Genomic DNA, 19308 nt, shown 5'->3' with positions numbered 1-19308 from the left:
ATCTGTTCAACACGTGTGTTTTTGAGTCCCTAAATCTACAAATATGAGTGCTGATCACCGTGTAACCCTAAAAGAAAGTTGTTAACATAATTTGTAAACTGTTCATATAGTGATTTCTGACTTATGAGATCGTCAAAAACGCAACCCTATTTTAAGTCAAGAAACAACTGTATATATTTCATACCTCACTACATGCCAAAACTGAACAATTTATGTAATGCAAATCTTCAAATGCATTGTTTTTTATGCATTTGAATGTAATGCTTAAGATAGCATTACATTTTCAGATTTTTTAGATGATTAAGACAATTCACAAATACCGATTGTATAAACATTCTGTTTAAGTAGCCATACCACCTGAGATTAGTTCTGTTCACAAAATGTTAACAATGCCAAGGTCCTTCTCAACATCGTCATTTTTCACATGATTCTGAAATTGATGTCCTTGGTTCATACCCCTAATTTTTCTCACAACTCTTACATAATGTGGTATCCAGTCTTTGATACCATGTTTTCCTTCTAACTCAGCGATCAGATCCATAAGTTAAAACTGGCTTAAACAGTCTTATACACTGCTAGTTTAGTGCTAAGACTTATTTCTTTCTCTTTTCTTCCATATAAATTTATTCAAGCCGACTATCCATCCATCCCAATGGCTTTGGTAATTCTATTGTCTATTTGCATATTTAATTCACAGCCTTCACTAAAAATTGTGCCTAAATAACTGAACTTTTTCTATAGGTTCTCCACTCAGAATGCAGTTAGTTTCTATGTTCCTACTAATTTTCAAGTCATGTGTGTCACAGCAGTCATTCAATTTAAGTTAAAGAATCCTGCAAACCTCTACTGGATTTAGTTAGGTGAATATAACATCTGTATAAAGCTGAGAGCTGATATTAACACCAATTTTGACACCAGGTTTAATGCCACTTTTTTCCTTCATAATGTAATCTATATGTATGGTGAATAACAGTAGAGAGTGTGCCCCTTGTCTCTCACTTGATATTACATCACATCTATCCATACTTCCTTCAATTCTAAAATCTAATGTACAACTTAAATACTGTATCATTAGGTACAATATTCCATTTACACTTTATAATCGTAGGGTTCTGAACAGCCATTCTCTTGGTACTCTGTCACCTGCCTTTTCCAGATCTACACAACCTAAACACATATTTTTATATTCCCAGGATTTCTTGATTATCTGTCTTAAAGTGAAAAATCTGATCCTGACAATCCAGCTTGTTCTTCTTCGTGTTTCTCTTCAACAATCCTTCTTGGCCTCTTCTGAATTCCATGCCTCCTCTGCTAAGAATTCCGTACCTGGAATTCTTAGCAGGGAAATTTCTCTAATTCTCATATTCAATTTTATTTCCCTTTTTTATACATGGGTACTTATGCGAGTAGTTCTACTCCAATCATCTGGAATTCATTCTTCTGAGTTATGAAATGTAAAATGCATCGTAAAACTTTTATACCTCCATTTCTGGTCAAAATATGGAAAATGTTGCATTTTCCCATTTTTTTTTTCCAAAAGAATTTTAAGGAAAAAAATGCAATATTAGACACAAAAAACACATTACAGAAAAAAGAAAGACCTAATAATAACTGGCTTACTACTGAAATAATAATAGATCTGGAAAAAGAAAAAAAAATTTCAACTCAGAGCACACTTGAATTTCTAGAAAACCACAAGCAGTTAAATAAAATTACCTCTCAATTTAGAGAAGCAAAATCAAATTGGATAAATCAAAAAGCAGATGTCAGAATGCAAGCTGGCCATTATGATACAAAATTAGTACATAACACAACAAAAGAACTTCCAAAAACACACACCAACCTATACCACTAAAAATGACAGATAAAAGAACCAATCTGACTGGTGAAGTTAAAAAATTTCTAAACTCTGGATAGCCTACATTAAACAATTTTTACAACAGTAAACACTGAAAATTATTTTTAAAAAAAGTTTGGTAAATGAGTAGAATTCACAAATATCAAAGATGGAAATAGATGCTGTGATGACACAGATAAAAATATATAAAGATAGAGATGAAATATTGAGTGTTTTTAAAGTATGAAGAGGAAACAGGAAAGCATTATTTAATGCAGTAGTTATTCAACCAAATTTCCCCAAAGTTATGCAAATTTTGGGGAAATCGTAATGACTGGAAATTGAGAAAAATAATTCCCATACATAATAAACAGGCTGCATATACAGGAATGTGCAAACACCAATATTAAGTCACACATATACATTATTTATCAGAATTATACAAAAACAGAATTAAAGCAACTTATGGGCAATATTTAGGAGAGGAAGTTCTACAACTAATGCAATCTATATTCTTTTACAATTAGTTAAAATAATGCAGGAAAAAAACATATATTGTTGTTTCACAGACTTTAACAAGCATTTGACTAGAACAGAAATTAACTGTTTGAAAATTAATAGGAAAAATACTCAATGCCATCCTCCAGGAAAGCAACAATAAAATCTGGAGCAGTTGATACTTGTGAAATATCAGTTGAAAGAGTTATCTTGCAAGAAAGGCTACTTTCACCATAATTTAACCACCTGGAAGAACTAGTAAAAGAGTCTATTCCAGAAAATATAGGAATAACTAAAGAGACAAGAGTTACATCATAAAATAAACAGATGATATAGTATTATTTACAGATAATAAGGGAAACTTAAAAGTATACAACTGAAAACTTACATAAAAACAGTACAGACTATGATGCAAAAATAGGGAAGAACTTAAAGATGAAAAGAAATAAACTGGAAAGGTTAAAATAAATTCAATTACAAATGTATAATGATCAATCACAGAGAGGCTAAATTATGAATAAACTAGAGTTGTCTACTATGGCCAAACTTATAAACATATAGAAAAATATACATCTCTCCAAAGAGTTCCAAATCAATTAGTTCAATGGTACTCCCCACATTTTTCTAGGGTACAGATATTTGTGTTATCAAATAGAAAGAATAAAGATTTACAGGCTTTGAAAGCAGGTGTTTGAGAAAAATAAAGCATCATGGGCTGAAACGAAAACCAATCAGGAGATCAGAGAAAAATTACACTATAATATTTCAAATAAAAACAAGAATCAGAGAAAAACAGTTACAGTGGTATGGGCATGTGAACAGAATGCCTACTAAAAGGATTCATCATATTATAAAAAATAGAAGAGTAGAGGAAAAAAGGTATCACTAAGAATATCTAGAAAGAAATGGATAGAAAATCAAGAGTATACGTGGTCTTAACTCTTACAGAAATTTAAATAACTTTGCTGCTGACAAAATGGATTAGAAAGCTATTGTTCAAGGTGGCCTTAACCCACCTTAGACAAAGGAGGAAGGTGATGATAATAATAATCCAACTCTTTCCTGTTCCAGCATGCATTTTCTCTGAATTCTAATTCAGAGAAAATGCATGCTGGTTTCCTGCAATCCATTCAGCAGCAGCAGTAGTAACCAGAAATTATTATATAGATGCAACTCTCATGTTTCATTCTTTACACCATTGGTCGCCAAAGGGGTCGATAGAAAAATATAAGACATCATTGTACGCGTAATATTTAATTCGGTTAACTTGGATTAACCTCCATCCTGAATGAAACACAATTAAGAGTGAATCGTGGGAACAGTGACATGAATAAGACCTGTAAGATGGAGCAAAGTCATGAAAATAGTTACGGAGGCCAATCAAGTAGGCCAAAATGACGTATTTACCAATAAACGGATGTCTGTGGTTCCCGCCCAGCCAGCGCAGTGGGAGCGAGATGGCAACACGTGCACGGTTGCTTATTTACTTATACTTGCACATATTCGATCCCAGTCTCATTTTTGCACATAGACATACAAGTGAGCATTAATGTTCTAAAATTCATCAACATGCATATTATAATTCAATCGTTATTCATTCACGAACTAAATTTCTCTATGTTGAAGAGTTGAGCAGGGCTGGTAGTAATACCAGTGATATTAATACCAGTAGTTTATTAATAGTGATAGTAATAGTAGTAGTAGTAATATAATAATATAAACTATATTATACATACAATAAACACTAACTATAAAATAAACAATCTAAAAACTCACATAGGCGTCTTTTTTGCTTGTCCTATTATAATTACATAATAGTAAAACAGATCGGGTCGATAAAACGTAAAGAAACTCTTGAAGGGGTCAACGGTCCAAGAAGTTTGGCGACCCCTGCTTTACACTATAGATGTAATTTACAAGTGGAGAAGGGGGGGGATGCTATTCTAGGTGTTTACAATGTTCCTTATTCTTGCAACTCAGCATGTCATAGCCAGCTGGGAGATCTGCCTAAAAGAATGCAAAAAATATATATCCACTGCTACAACTATGGTCAGTCAGGTCTAGCAGACCATGCCTTGGATATACTGCACAGAATCAGATGGGGGGGGGGGGAATCACCATTCTCCATCGCAGCAAATACACACTTGATTCTGTAAGCAATCAGTTGCAGGCTTAAAAAAACCAGCCTAATCTTAATAAATATAGTTGTATTTAACTTCTACCATAGAGGGCACCCCCTCATAGAACTTTGGACTTAATTTATTATCATCTCATTTCTTCCACTTATTGTTTCTTGTGTTTTTAGACGTGTTATTACAATTTTAACATTTTATTCCTAAAGATGACTCTGTGAGAAGCAAAATATTGAAACAATTAAACCTGTAATTATTTCTCTGTGCTGTAATCATTCCATTGAAGTGTAACATCAATGTAAACTAGCACTTAACCCTAAATATCCATAATGGTACACATGATAGAATTTCATGCTAGTTGGGACATTTACCCCAATTAAACACACCCTCCTCTACAGTTTTTATCCAGGAATCAGGGCAAAGGTGAATAGTCAGCTACTGAACAAATCCCAGGTCAACATCATCAGAATTCAAGATAAGCACCCTCAACATAAGCCACATAAATGAAAGAAATGGAATTGGCAGCAGAATAACAGAAGTACTACAATGACATAATTGGTGTTACCATAACAAAGACAAACTTCTAAAATAACAATCACAAGTTGTTATATTCAAGCTGATACTGATCAGAGAAGGAAGGGGTAGGTATAATATTCAATACTAAACATGAGAATAATCCTCTTGAAAGGCAGACAATATCAAGCAGAGTGATGTGGTAAAGCGATGCTGTTCAGATCACTGTTGGTCATCTGAACAGCAGAATAAGAAATGAATATGAAGCACAGCAATTTTTGGGAAAATTTAGAGAAAATAGAAAGACTAGTAATAATGGTAACTGCTGGATTTGTGTAAAGGATACGACTAGTCTGTAATCAGACTATGTTTAATCATAAAGATGTGCACAAATTCACATGGAGTGAAGACAAAAGAAATAAGCAAAGTCTCATTGATAATATTTAGACTATAATATCTTTATGATGGTTCAGAAAATAAGAAAACTGTATAAGATCATTTTAAAAGGAATCAAAGTTGAGCATGTGCTCTGAGAGAACACAGAAAAAAATATACAGAAGGAAGCGATGTGTCAAATTGGCTGTATAAAAAGTCACAAGAAGACCAGGATAAGAATAGATAGATCAGAAGATAATAAGATGTTTTGAGGTTATTGACAAAGCTTAAAAATGGGGAGAAAAAAAATACTGTGAAAGGAATCAGAGATGATAATCAAAATTGTAGAAGGAAAACTTGAACTTGCTAGACTGAGCTGAATAGAGGTTGTCAGGATCAGATTTTCACATAAGACAAATAGTTCAGAAATCATGGGAATATAACTAGGATCTGTATTTTAGTGTAGTAGATATGAAACAGGTACATGCGACTATATGACAAAAGAAAATATGTTCAAAATGCTGCAATTATATGGTATAAGTGGAACATATTGAGCATACATAGTTTGTATATGAGTTGTAAGTCACCAGTTAGAAATGAAGGATGTATAGGAGGAGGTTTGATGTAAAATGAGGTCTGAGTCAAGGGATTGCACATTATCACTAATATTATTCCTCATCAGTATGGATCACATATTATGAAGGAAAGGGGTATTAGGCCTAATATAAAAATTGGAGACATTCAAACCTATATCTTTAGTTTATGCATAAGTATATTTCAGCTACTTAGGCACAAACTTTATAGATGGCAAATTAAATATGAAAATGGGCAACAGAACCAGCAAATCTAGTATGGCAGGTCAACTGAATAATTTTTTATGGGGGGGGAGGGGAATCAGGACACTGGACTGGCAGTACACAAGACTGTTCAAACCAGCTTTAATTTATGGATCTGAGAACTGGGTTACAAATAAAACGATTAAATATGCTGAAGACTACAGATATGAGAGGTCTTAGTAAAATTAGAAGAGTGAATTTTATAATGTAGAACGGACATGTGGTATTCCATTATCAGAAAGAAAACTGGTGTTTATTCATTAAAAATAATAATAATAATAAATAAAGTAAAATAATTTCAGGAACTTTGGAACCCATCAAAACTAACTAGCTTATTGCTTAATAGCTCTTAATGATATGTAAAGTCAACTAAACGTGGGTTTTATTATATAATCACTTTAAAACTCTAGGTAATTCACATATCAGATTTTAAAAAAATGAAAGTTATACCATGTGAATTAAAAGAACTTGAAAAAAAAAAGCATTAAAAGCAGATCAACGTATCAATTTATTAAAAAAAAATCTATATAATCATAATCATGCATTCAAAATACCTCCAAATGACTTACAAGTTGAACTTGGAGGTTTTGGAGTTGCAAACATATTTCTTCTTGCAGGAGGTGCACTGCTTGCCCTTTTTGCAGAACTTTTACTAGCAGCCTTAAATAAAAATTAAATGACACTTTAGAGAAAGCCGAGTACAGAGTTTGCATTATCATACCTACTTCAAAGTAACTACAGAGTGCTTTACTGCATTTTACTTCATACAACCTGAACCAACAATATTAATTCCTTTTATATTTCAATATTAGCCCTTTTTTGTACTTTAATGCATTAAACGCATGTATGTTGCAAAAAAAAGGTGATGACAGATGATTATCTATCAATTATTAAATTTTTCATAATGTATTTTACTTGTCCATTTACTAGAAGCATGATGATACACCCATCAAACCTTCACATGCATAAACTGGATTATAATATATATTCATATTGATATAACTTTATTCATATAAATTTAATCATTATTTATACGATTCATATTTGGTCATGAAGTGTTAAAATATGACTTATTGTTTATGTGACCATAGGTTTTTTTAATTACTATATATGCTCATATAATAACGCCTACCAGTTTCGCTAGCAACTGTCTAGCTTTCTCAAGGCTTGAACAGTAAACACAAAAAATTATAAATGCACTTTTCCAATTTTAATATCATGTTTAATACCACTTTCCTTCAACATGTGATCCATCTAGGTAATGAATAACAGAGGGAATAACGTACTTCTTTGTCTCACACCGGATTTAACATTAAACCATCTTCCTGTACTTCCTTCAATTCTAACTGCTGCCTTACAACTCAAATAAAGACTAAGTATTGCTTGATATAATGCCGCATTGACACCACATAACTGTAGCGTATTGAATAACTTCTCTCTTGGGACCTTGTCATATGCCTTTTCCCACATCAACAAAATTTAAATACAGATCTTTGTTATATTCGCATGATTTCTCCACTATTTGTCGTCGTAAAGTGAAGATCCGATCCTCACAGCCTCTATTTGGCATGAATCCAGCTTGTTCTTCACCAAGCTTTTCTTCCACAATTCTTCTCAACCGTTTCTCAAATATACTTGCATAAATCTTCCCAGGAACACTCGGTAGGGAAATACCTCTGTAATTCTCGCATTCAGTTTTATTTCCCTTTTTATATATGGGTACTAGAAGAACTCTACTCTAATCATCGGGAATTTTTTCCTTTGTCCAGGCCTTCGGAACTATGCAGTGCAGTCACTATAAGACTTTTATATCACCATACTTCGCATTTCTGGTCGAGTATCATCTACTCCTGCTGCCTTTCCACATTTCAAGCCTTTGATGGCTTTTTCTACTTTAAATATGAATATGTATTCTAGACTGTATGCTTGTTGAGTGTTTTATGCCACTGTGCTATCACCGCTTGTTTCATTTAGCAATTTTTCAAAGTAATTACTCCATACTTAAAGGATTTCTTTCATTCCCATTTTCATGTCACCTTTATTATTTCTAAGTCCTTTTACAGCACTCTTTCCTCCATTTCTCAGCTTCAACAACCTCCAGAATATTTTGCCATCTTCTTGATATTTATTTTCTATGTTTTTGCCAAAGTCCTCCAATGCTTTTATTTAGCTAGTTTTATACAGTGTTTAGCTTTCTTACATTTATCTCTGTATTCTCTAAAGGCACAAGCTGACTTATTTGCCAGGAACTTTTGATATGCTTTATTCTTTTCCTTCACTGTCTCTTTAACTTCCAGTGTCCACCATGGAGTTCTGATTTTTCTATCCTCGCAGACAACCTCAACCACATACCTTTATGGTTGAATCAATCAGGGTTTTCTTCGAGGCTCGCTACTGAATCTCCAAGCTTGGTTCCTGTTCTCAAACTCTTTCATTTTTTCTTTAATAATCTTTGTGTATTTTAGTCTACAGTTCACATCTGAGAGCTGCTCAACTTTTATTCGCTTAAACTTTCTAACATGTTATTCTTGTCAATATGAAATTCAATTTTATCCTGCTGAAGACTAAATAGTGACCCTTCCAATTTCAAATCCTCTGTACACTCTGGTGTCCTGCAACAGGGAGAAAACATCACTATCAACAGTAACAGTCAATGAGACTTTTCTTATTCCTTGCCTCTTCTCTCCATGTGAATTTGTGCACATTTTTATGTTGGTTGTGTTAGTAATAACCAGTTCATGTCCTGAGCAGAAATCCAACAGGTATTTGCCTGTTGGATTTCCATTATCAGATTCACTCTTTTCTCCAAATTTTCCAAAAAAATGTTTTTGTATGTTTGACAATCATTTCCTACTCTGCTATTTAGATCCCCAACAAGGACTAACTTTTCCTTTTTCATTGTGTCAGTTGCTTTCTCTAAAGCATCAAAAAATTTCTCCACTTCTACCTTAGTAGAACCTTCTGTGGGACCATAGGCACAAATAAGTCTCATTGTCCAGTTCCCCATTTATATATTTGCCCACATCACTTACTTGAGACTGCCTGCCATGCAAGAAGATTAGCCTCGTATTTAGTGTTGAATACTATGGCTGCTACTCCTTTTCCTTGATTGTCATTGCCTGAATATAACATTTTTTTATTTATTGCTCAGAAAGATCTCACCAGTTTGTCTTTTTTGTTTCAGTAATCCCTATTATGTCGATCTGGTACTTACCTAATTCCTCAGCTAGCTCCATTTCTTTGCCATTCAGATGTTGATAGTACTTATCTTTAACTCTGCTGATGTTGAGTTGGGGTGTGCTTTCAAATATGTTCCAGTAGCTGACTTTTTGCTGTTCATCCTGGTTTCCTGGCGAAAATAACAGGGACCTTGTGTAACCGGGCAATGCCCCAGCCGGCATGAAATTTTGTTATGTTGTACCATCATTTTGTATTTTGGTTTAAGCCAATAAGAATATAATTTGGTCAGCTAAATCCCAAACTGCCAGCCCATCCTCGTTCGTTCAGTATCTAGGTAGATACCCAACAGGGTGCACCACGAGAATGTGAGGATTGGACATTAGGTCAGAAGCCCTAGTCGGTTCTCTGCATTCCTTTAAAGGCTATGTGGAGGTCTCCTCTCAGTAATACAGTTTTGACCTTTAAGCACCCCTTTTTTTTTTTTTTTTAAATATGAATACAAAATATCCAATGTCTGTCCAACCTTAAAATATTGATCTATCTAGTACAGTGCACCAGAAACTTCTCTCAGAATTCTATTTCTATATCCAGAAAAGATGGAATCCACCCAACAGGTAATCCCTTTAAAAAAAAAAAAAAAAAGGCCTCTACAGTCACTTAATTATAGGCACTCTGTTTCAGCATTATGCTTTTTATAGGTACTACCTTCATATTTCAAATTGACTACTATCATTTCTCCACTTTCAATCATACAAAAACATAAGCGGCCATCAAAATCTGTACACAGTTCAAATTCAAACATAATGAAATAACTTCTCATCATCTTCCTTTGTTTCAGCTATCTCTTCTTGAAAAAGTTCTTCGTAATACTGTTTTACTCAATAATAAATAGAACCCCCTCCCTCAGATTTCCAAGAAACTTGTTAACATACTCCATCTTTCTCTTTAATCAACACACAAAGCACTGTTGTTGTAGGTCAAGTAACCTATCAATGAACAAGAAAAAAACAGCATCTGCTTACCATAATTAATTAGAATAAAAAACCCGCAATAAGACAATTTCATGAGCAGCAGTCAGTCCATTTCCCCCTCCCTCCAATAAAATTATCTAAATGTTTTATAAAACAAAAATGAAACGATGAGATTAATAAACTTTAATGAAAATGACAATACATAGTATTCAGAAACAAGCAAATCACAGTACAGGAATACAAGAAACATACAACAATTGGTTTGCCAATTAAAAACTGTTGCCAAGTGCTAGAAATTAATATTAAAAATAAACAACATTAACAATTTTTTGCTATTTACATAAAACGAGAATCGTGACTCGCAAATTTTGGAAGAGAGGGAGGGAATCGTTCCGATTCAGGTTAAGCTGATGTAAAAAATACTTCATATGACTTGCTCTGAAAAGGCTTTCATATTTAAAACTATTTCTATGGAGAAGACAAACTTCATGCCATGGAATACTGTGTTCAGTGTTAGTACTATGCTGTACCAGACCATACTTTTGAGGTTTCGTGTATTCTGCATATTACTGATGTTCATTTCTTCTTTTTTCCACAGAAAGACCTATTTGCCCAAAGTATATCACATTATATTCATGAAGGATCTGGTAAACACTAACTAAACATAGAGGCAACAGTTTGTTTTTTGTAGATGGTATCAAAAAAGAAATTTTGTTGATAGGAAAATGTGGAACTAAGGTGAAAATTCTTTAAAATTCTACCAGTAGGTTCAGAGATACCAGAAATATAAGGCATCAGTACCCTGCAGTCTGTCAAAGAATTCTTAGATGTTGGAACATATGAGTCAATTATCTTTTAGGAAAAACTGGTGCCTATCATGACACAGAAACTTGCTTTATACAAGTTTAATATTGTCTAATACAAGTCTAATTCTGCTTATACAGTATGTGGGTTGCATGTGCTCTTCTGGCCTGTTTGCCTGCAGAACACTTTCTGACCACTATATAAGGCCACCCTTCAGTTGAAAAACTCTGATAAAGGTTCTTTGCACTTTTTTCAAAATATCTCCCTTTATCTGACTTCATTTTTATCTGTTGTCTCTTGCTTGGTCTTTTCCTCAATCTACACTTATGAATTTCATTTTCATTCATTCCTTTTACATGTCCAACTACATTCGACTTCAAACAAGAATTCATAAATCATTTCTTCAAAATCTTCAAATCCTAATGTATTATTCATGTCTATATTTCTTATTCTTTCATCCATTTGATTTTTCCAGCATTGCTCTGAGAAGTTTAATTTCTACTGACTTTATTCTATTTTCTCTATTTGTTATTCTCTATATCTGCTGCATTAAAATAAATAGGTACCAAAGTAGCTTCAGCTAATTATAAGCTTATGCTTCAGTGAGACTTCAATATCCCAAAGCAGACTATTAAAAAAAAGATTCAACTCAAATCCTTTTCAATATCTCCCGAGCTTAACCTTGACCACCAAAATCTAACAGCATTGAGGCATACTTCTCTTCCTGACTTAATATGATGTTATTGCCCTTCTGACTATTAATAGACATCCCACAATCATGTCACATTGTTACATTCATACAATTTATTTTATAACATTTTCCAAATGTAATCAAATCACATCTTGTCATCTGAAGAATAGCTTTCTCTTTTCTAGTTATCACAATGAACACTGTTGAAGAATTATACAAATTATAAACTATTTTAAATATTAAAGAAAAAGCTTTATGCTCTAATTCATCTTGCAACCTTTTTCAATTTTCATTTCTTGAGGGAAAATATGTATACCACAATTCCTATCACAAAAAAAAATATTCATATATCATCATCATCAAATTCCTGCCATTTACCCTCAATGGGTGTACAGGATATGATAGTGTTGGAACGTACATCCTAGTTTCGAATCTGCCATTTTGTTGTAACGTACTCTTATTAATAAAATCTATTAATTGCCAATTGATCATTAATACAAATATAGAGAAATATATATTTATACTGCGCCACCCTATATTTAGATTAATCTATATAAAATAGTAGAATCAATTTTCAATTAAATTAGCAGTCTCCTTACTCATTCAGGCCGAATTCATTTGTTTCATTTGAGGCTCCAGCTAGATTCGAATTATTTACGAGCGGTGCAATAAAAAAGAATCAGGCAAACACAGTATTGAAATTAATAAAACAAAACATTTAATATAAGGTTATATGACAAATACATAAATTCCACTTCTAAAATGAGACATTACAATTAAGTTAGTACATCGGGTCAAATCATTCATATTAATTCAGTCTTCAAAATCTTCACATGCAAGTTTCACAGTTTTCTCAATTACAAGATTCCTTACTCAGATTAATACAACAGAATTTTTTGTTTAATTAGTTTGCTCATATTTCTCAGTTATACTCCACACTTAACTCTCAGTTGGCACTTATCATATCATTAAACACGGCAGATATTATTTCAAGGCAAATTATTTTTAACTTCTAACTTCGGCGATATGCCACAGTAAATGTTAGAATGAGCAAAATGGAACTATCACTCAAGTCTTCATACACAGAAACATATAAAATATGACTGTCCTTACCAGAATTAATCTTCAGCACGTCAGATTTAATGTGAGCACATCTTCAAATTATATTTATTACACCTATGGAACACATTTAAAAAGAATTCTTCAAGGTCATAACTAGATTATTATTTGTCGCGCTTCATAATTCTCAACAGCAACTATAGAGCAGATTGATATCCTTGTTTACTACTTCACAGCAAATTAAGCTCCGTACAATTCTTCCTAAAAGCAATATAGAAATAAGTAGTAATTCTAAGCTAACTGGATCTATTCTGAATCCTTCATTAACCTTCCAGTCCTTTAATTATCCAAATACGGCACCAAATCCCTATTAATGCCACTGCTGACTTTACTTTCAGCTATGTATAAGTTTTCACTTCGTCTTAGCACACTTTTAAATACTACTCTCTTGAATTCCTGCCCTTCAGTCCTTTTTATTTCCTTTCACCCCCTTGCTTATATCCTTCCTTTTTCCCGCTTCCAAAAACTCTCTCCTCCTTCTCTTATATTACCACTCATATATATTTTTCTTCTCTCCTCGTTATCGAAGCTCACGGTCTACCCACGTGCGTTCCATTTTATTTCTCTCTCCATGGCAACGAACAAAACGTAAACATTCGCGTTAATGTTACATAAGGCTATACTTTTACATTGAGTAATGAAAAACATTAATAAAATATTACAGTTACTTAATTTTCTCTTTCATTTCATTTACAATTAATAATAATAAAATATATGTTACAGTATACATGTAAGGTACATTAAATTATATACATATAATTTCTCATAATATTATTGAAGGAATAAGGTAAATAAGATGAATGATATTTATCACTGGGTCCTTCCAATAGTAAAATATACATTAAAATTATTTAATCAAATAATAGCTGATGAAATTCAGGAATAACACATGAAAAATAATTCTTAAGCAAGGAATTAACAAATAATTTTTAAACAAGTCATGCTTAATATATGATAGGTTATGTTAAATGTGAATGAAGAACAAAATATACGTAAAAATTTCATTCACAGTTTAACAATAGTACTACATGAAAAAAATTACATCATTACTAACTTCCTATCTACAATTTTCCTCCAAATCAGTCTGTTACTTGTCAAGACTCCAACATTATCAGATCTTATATTTCTATCGTCTAAGGCACTTTGTACCATATCAATCCACCTATATCTTGGTCTTCCTCTGGATCATTTTGCTGCCAACCTGGCAGAGAACACTTGCTTTGCTAATCTTTCCTCGCCCATTCTGTTTATGTGACCATACCACCTGAGATTAGCTCTGCTAACACATTACTGGATGCTGACAATGTCAAGTTCTTTCCTAATATCCCCTTTTTTAATATGATATTCATATGTAGCATTAAAATATTCATATATAGCATTATAATTTTATGCTAGCTACCACCATGCAAATATTTCAAAAAGATTTAAAGTGAACCTTTCAGTAATAAAAATATCATGATTTCTAGTCTACTCACCCCTTGCACTTCACCACTTTCTGAATGCTACAATTAAGCAAAAAAAAAAAAAAATTTATTAGAATATGCCGTAGGAAAGCATCAAACTAAATATTTAATGTAATAATGTTATAATACTTAAAAATACAATTTACCCTGTCAGTTACATATCAATTCATTTTATGTGTATGCATATTTACTGGAAAATCAAAAATAAAGATAGATACTTCAGAACACTGGGCTAAAAATATTTAATTCCAAAAGCACAAAAAGAAATAATACACAAACACTACATATATATTTGGTTCTAAAAATCTTTATTGGCTTACCCCTCTTAATATGAAACAAGACCAACATAAGCACATAAAGCTGATGAGAGTACTTAAATTTTTAAAAACTCTCATCAGCTTTAGAAATCATGAGTACTTAAAAGAGAGTACTCTCTCTCATCATTAAATTTTTATAATAAACTTTCTTTAGAATAACACTAAAACTGAGAAATTAACCAATGCAAAACAATCAATTAGTGTTTTTATTCAGTGTTTATGTATGCATATCTTTTATCCTTTAACATATTAACGAATTTAGTCATCATCAAATTCCTGACAGGTACCCTCAAGGGATGTACAGGATATGATAGTACTACATGAAAAATTTACATCATTATTAATTTCCTATCTGCAATTTTCCTCCAAATCAGTCTGTTACTTGTCAAGACTCCTATCAGATCTTATATTTCAATTGTCTAAGGCACTTTGTACCATACCAATCCACCTATATCTTGGACTTCCTCTGGGTCGTTTTGCTGCCAACCTGACAGAGAACACTTGTTTTGCTAATCTTTCCTCGCCCATTCTGTTTAAGTGACCATACCACCTGAGATTAGCTCTGCTAATGCATTCCTGGATGCTGACAATGTCAAGTTCTTTCCTAATATCCTCAATTTTTATATGATATTGCCATTGATGCCATCTGTTCATGCCGCTAATCTTTCTCAGGACTCATATCTGCGGTCTCTAGTCTTTGGTCAAGTGTTTTACTTCTGACCCAGCTCTCAGATCCATAAGCTAAAACTGGTTTGAACACTGTCTTGTATACAGCTAATTTAGTGTTCTGACTAATTTCTCACTGATTCCATATGAATTTATTCAATTGACTTACCACTATACCAGCTTAATATCCTCGATTTTTATATGATATTGCCATTGATGCCATCAGTTCATGCCGCTAATCTTTCTCAGGACTCATATCTGCGGTCTCTAGTCTTTGGTCAAGTGTTTTACTTCTGACCCAGCTCTCAGATCCATAAGCTAAAACTGGTTTGAACACTGTCTTGTATACAGCTAATTTAGTGTTCTGACTAATTTCTCACTGATTCCATATGAATTTATTCAATTGACTTACCACTATACCAGCTTTCATGATTCTGTTATCTATTTCCATATTTAATTTACCATCTTCACTAAAAATCGTGCCTAAGTAGCTGAAATGTTTTACTTGTTCCACGGGTTCTCCGTTCACAACGCAGTTGAGATTTTCAATGATTCTACCTCTTTTCATTGTCTTCGTCTTTTTATTACTGACCTTCATACCATATCTATTACAACAGTTATTCAATTTAGTCAGGGAATCTTGCACTCTTGTAGTAGATTGATTCAGAAGTATAACATCATCCGCATAAAGCAAAGAGCTGACATTAACATCTCCAATTTTGATATCATGTTTAATACCACTTTCCTTCAAAATGTGATCCATATAGGTAATGAATAACAGAGGGGATAATGTACATCCTTGTCTCACACCGGATTTAACATTAAACCATCTTCCTGTACTTTCTTCAATTCTAACTGCTGACTTACAACTCAAATAAAGACTAAGTATTGCTTGATATAATGCCGCACTGACATCATATAACTGTAGAGTATTGAATAACTTCTCTCTTGGGACCTTGTCATATGCCTTTTCCAGATCGACAAAACTTAAATATAGATCTTTGTTATATTCCCATGCTTTCTCAACTATTTGTCATAAAGTGAAGATCTGATCCTGACAGCCTCTATTTGGCCTGAATCCAGCTTGTTCTTCACCAAGCATTTCTTCCACAATTCTTCTCAACCGTTTCTCAAGTATACTTGCATAAATCTTCCCAGGAACACTCAGTAGGGAAATACCTCTGTAATTCTCACATTCAGTTTTATTTCCCCTTTTTATATATGGGTACTATGAGAGCTCTACTCCAATCATCAGGAATTTGTCCCTCTGTCCAGGCTTTTTGAACTATGAATTGCAGCCACTGTAAGACTTTTATACCACCATACTTCAGCATTTCTGGTCGAATATCATCTACTCATGCTGCCTTTTCACATTTCAAGCCTTTGATGGCTTTTCAACTTCAAGTATGGATATGTATTCCTGACTGTGTGTCTGTTGAATGTTTTTTTACCACTGTGCTATCACTGCTCGTTTCATTTAGCAATTTTTCGAATTAGTTACTCCATATTTCAAAGATATCTTTGTCTCCTGTTTTCATATCACCTTTATCATCTCTAACTCCTTTTACAGCAACTCTTTCTTCCATTTCTAAGCTTCTTCAACAACCTCCAGAATATTTTGCCACCTTCTTGATATTTATTTTCTATGTTCTTGCCAAAGTCCTCCCATGACTTTTGTTTAGCTAGTTTTACACAGTGTTTAGCTTTCTTACATTTGTCTCTGTATTCGCTAAGAGCACAAGCTGACTTATTTGCCAGGAATTTTTGATATGCTTTCTTCTTTTCCTTCATTGCCTCTAACTTCCTCTGTCCACCATGGAGTTCCGATTTTTCTATCCTTGCAGACAACCTCCCCACATGCCTCTCCGGCTTTCTTCAAGGATTGCCTTGAAGAAAACACTGATCTCCAAAGTTTGGTTCCTGTTCTCAAACTCTTTCATTTTTTCTTCAATAAGATTTATGTATTTTAGTCTAAAGTTCACATCTGAGAGTTGCTCAACTTTTATTCACTTTAAAACTTTGTTACATGTTATTCTTATCAATATGAAATTCAATTTTATCCTGCTCAAGACCAAATAGTGATCACTTCCAATTTCAAATCCTCTGTACACTCTGGTGTACAGAGGATTTGAAACAAGGGAGAAAACATCACTATCAACAATAACATAGTCAATGAGACTTTTCTTATTCCTTGCCTCTTCTCTCCATGGGAATTTGTGCACATTTTTGTTGGAACATGGTGTTAGTAATAACCAGTCCATGTCCTGAGCAGAAATCCAACAGATATTTGCCATTATTATTAGTTTTGCTCTTTTCTCCAAATTTTCCCAAAATATTTTTGTATGTCTGACAATCATTTCCTACTCTGCTATTTAGATCCCCATCCTCAGTTGATGTTTCTAAACCATCAAAAAATTCCTCCACTTCTACCTTAGTAGAACCTCCTGTGGGACCATAGGCACAAGTAAGTCTCATTGTCCATTCCCTATTCTGATATTTGCCCACATCACTCTACTTGAGATTGCCTGCCATTCAATTAGATTAGCCTCGTATTTTGTGTTGAATAATACAGCTACTCCTTTTCCTTGATATTGTTATTGCCTGAATATAACATTTTGTATTTATTGCTCAGAAAGATCTTACCAGTTTTTGTCTTTTTTGTTTCAGTTACCCCTATTACGTAGAGCTATTCCCCAGCTACTCCATTTCTTTGCCATTCAGGTTTCTTATGTTTCTAGTACCAATCTTTAACTCTGCTGATGTTGAGTTGGGGTGTGCTTTCAGATTTGTTCCAGTAGCTGACTTTTTTTGCTGTTCATCCTGGTTCCCTGGCGAAAATAACAGGGGCCTTGTGTAACCGGGCAACGCCCCAGTAGGCATGAAATTTTGTCATGTTGTACCATCATTTTGTATATTGGTTTAAGCCAATAAGAATAGAATTTGGTCAGCTAAATCCCAAATTGCCAGCCCTTCGTCGTTTGTTCAGTATCCAGGTAGATACCTAACAGGGTGCACCACGAGAAGGTGAGGATTGGATATTAGGTCAGAAGCCCTGGTCGGTTCTCTGCATTCCTTTAAAGGCTATGTGGAGGTCTCCTCTCAGTTATAAAGCTTTGACCCTTAAGCACCCCATGAATTTAGTTTAATCCTTCATTCAAGTGTAAGCAAACAAAGTTTGCGGTGGAAAATATCTTCAGGACTAAGGTAAGGTGGTGCATCCCTAGGCAACTCGTAGCAAAGGCGGACCAATCTCTCATCACTCCTTGTCTCAATATCTCCCATAATGCAAAGCACATCTCCGTGCAGACATCTATACTGCTATGCAGTAAGGGAAGGGCCACTACCCAGACCAGTTTCGACCTTTATTGAGGTCTCGTCAGTGGGAGGCAGACCCAGAGTGGTGATGCTAATTCATAAGCAATAGAGAGGTCATATTTACCTACACGAGTTGCCAACCGGTGTACCACCTTATTATTAAATTACTCTGGATTTAGAGAAAGATGTCGGAAGTTTATTTTACACTTGGTTAGACTATAATGAATTTAGTTTAATCCTTTATCCAAGTGTAAGCAAACAAAGTTTGCACCTGAAAATATCTTAAGGACTAAGGTAAGGTGGTACATCCCTAGGCAACTCGTAGCAAAGGTGAACCAAGCTCATCACTCCTTTGCTTACACTTGGATAAAGGATTAAACTAAATTCATTATAATCCCCTATATATTGTTCTTGTCAATATTTTTGTGCATTGCATATTGATTTCTGTATTTGTTATACATTTTACAACCCAGATGATTATGTTCTTGGATTATACCCAAGAACATAAGCTCATAAATTGTATTTGTTAAATACAATTTCGCAAATACCATTGTTAAATTGTATTTGTATGAAGCATTGTATTGTGTTAAT

The 19308-nt window shown here is 33.7% G+C and overlaps 1 protein-coding gene across 8 annotated transcripts in view; it reads right to left on the bottom strand.

Moving 5' to 3' along the window:
* Positions 1–19308, bottom strand: part of chb (CLIP-associating protein) — a 723643-nt gene that overhangs the window by 448364 nt on the left and 255971 nt on the right. For 6 of the 8 annotated variants that reach the window (XM_090405359.1, XM_090405362.1, XM_090405366.1 and 3 more), the window contains 2 exons: positions 14432–14458; positions 6746–6851 (listed from right to left, as the gene is read on the bottom strand). In XM_090405359.1, coding sequence (XP_090261485.1) covers positions 6746–6851; positions 14432–14458 — 133 coding nt within the window. The remainder of the gene's footprint in view (positions 1–6745; positions 6852–14431; positions 14459–19308) is intronic. The other 2 variants (XM_090405363.1, XM_090405365.1) reach the window with 1 other exon arrangement.

The sequence above is a fragment of the Typopeltis vanoorti genome, chromosome 15 (genome assembly GCF_054136105.1).
Source record: "Typopeltis vanoorti isolate ZY-2024b chromosome 15, IOZ_Tvanoo_1.0, whole genome shotgun sequence".
NCBI classification, from domain to species: Eukaryota; Metazoa; Arthropoda; class Arachnida; order Uropygi; family Thelyphonidae; genus Typopeltis; species Typopeltis vanoorti.
The sequence above is the reverse complement of the archived record's forward strand: the minus strand, read 5'-3'. Positions and strand labels throughout refer to the sequence as shown.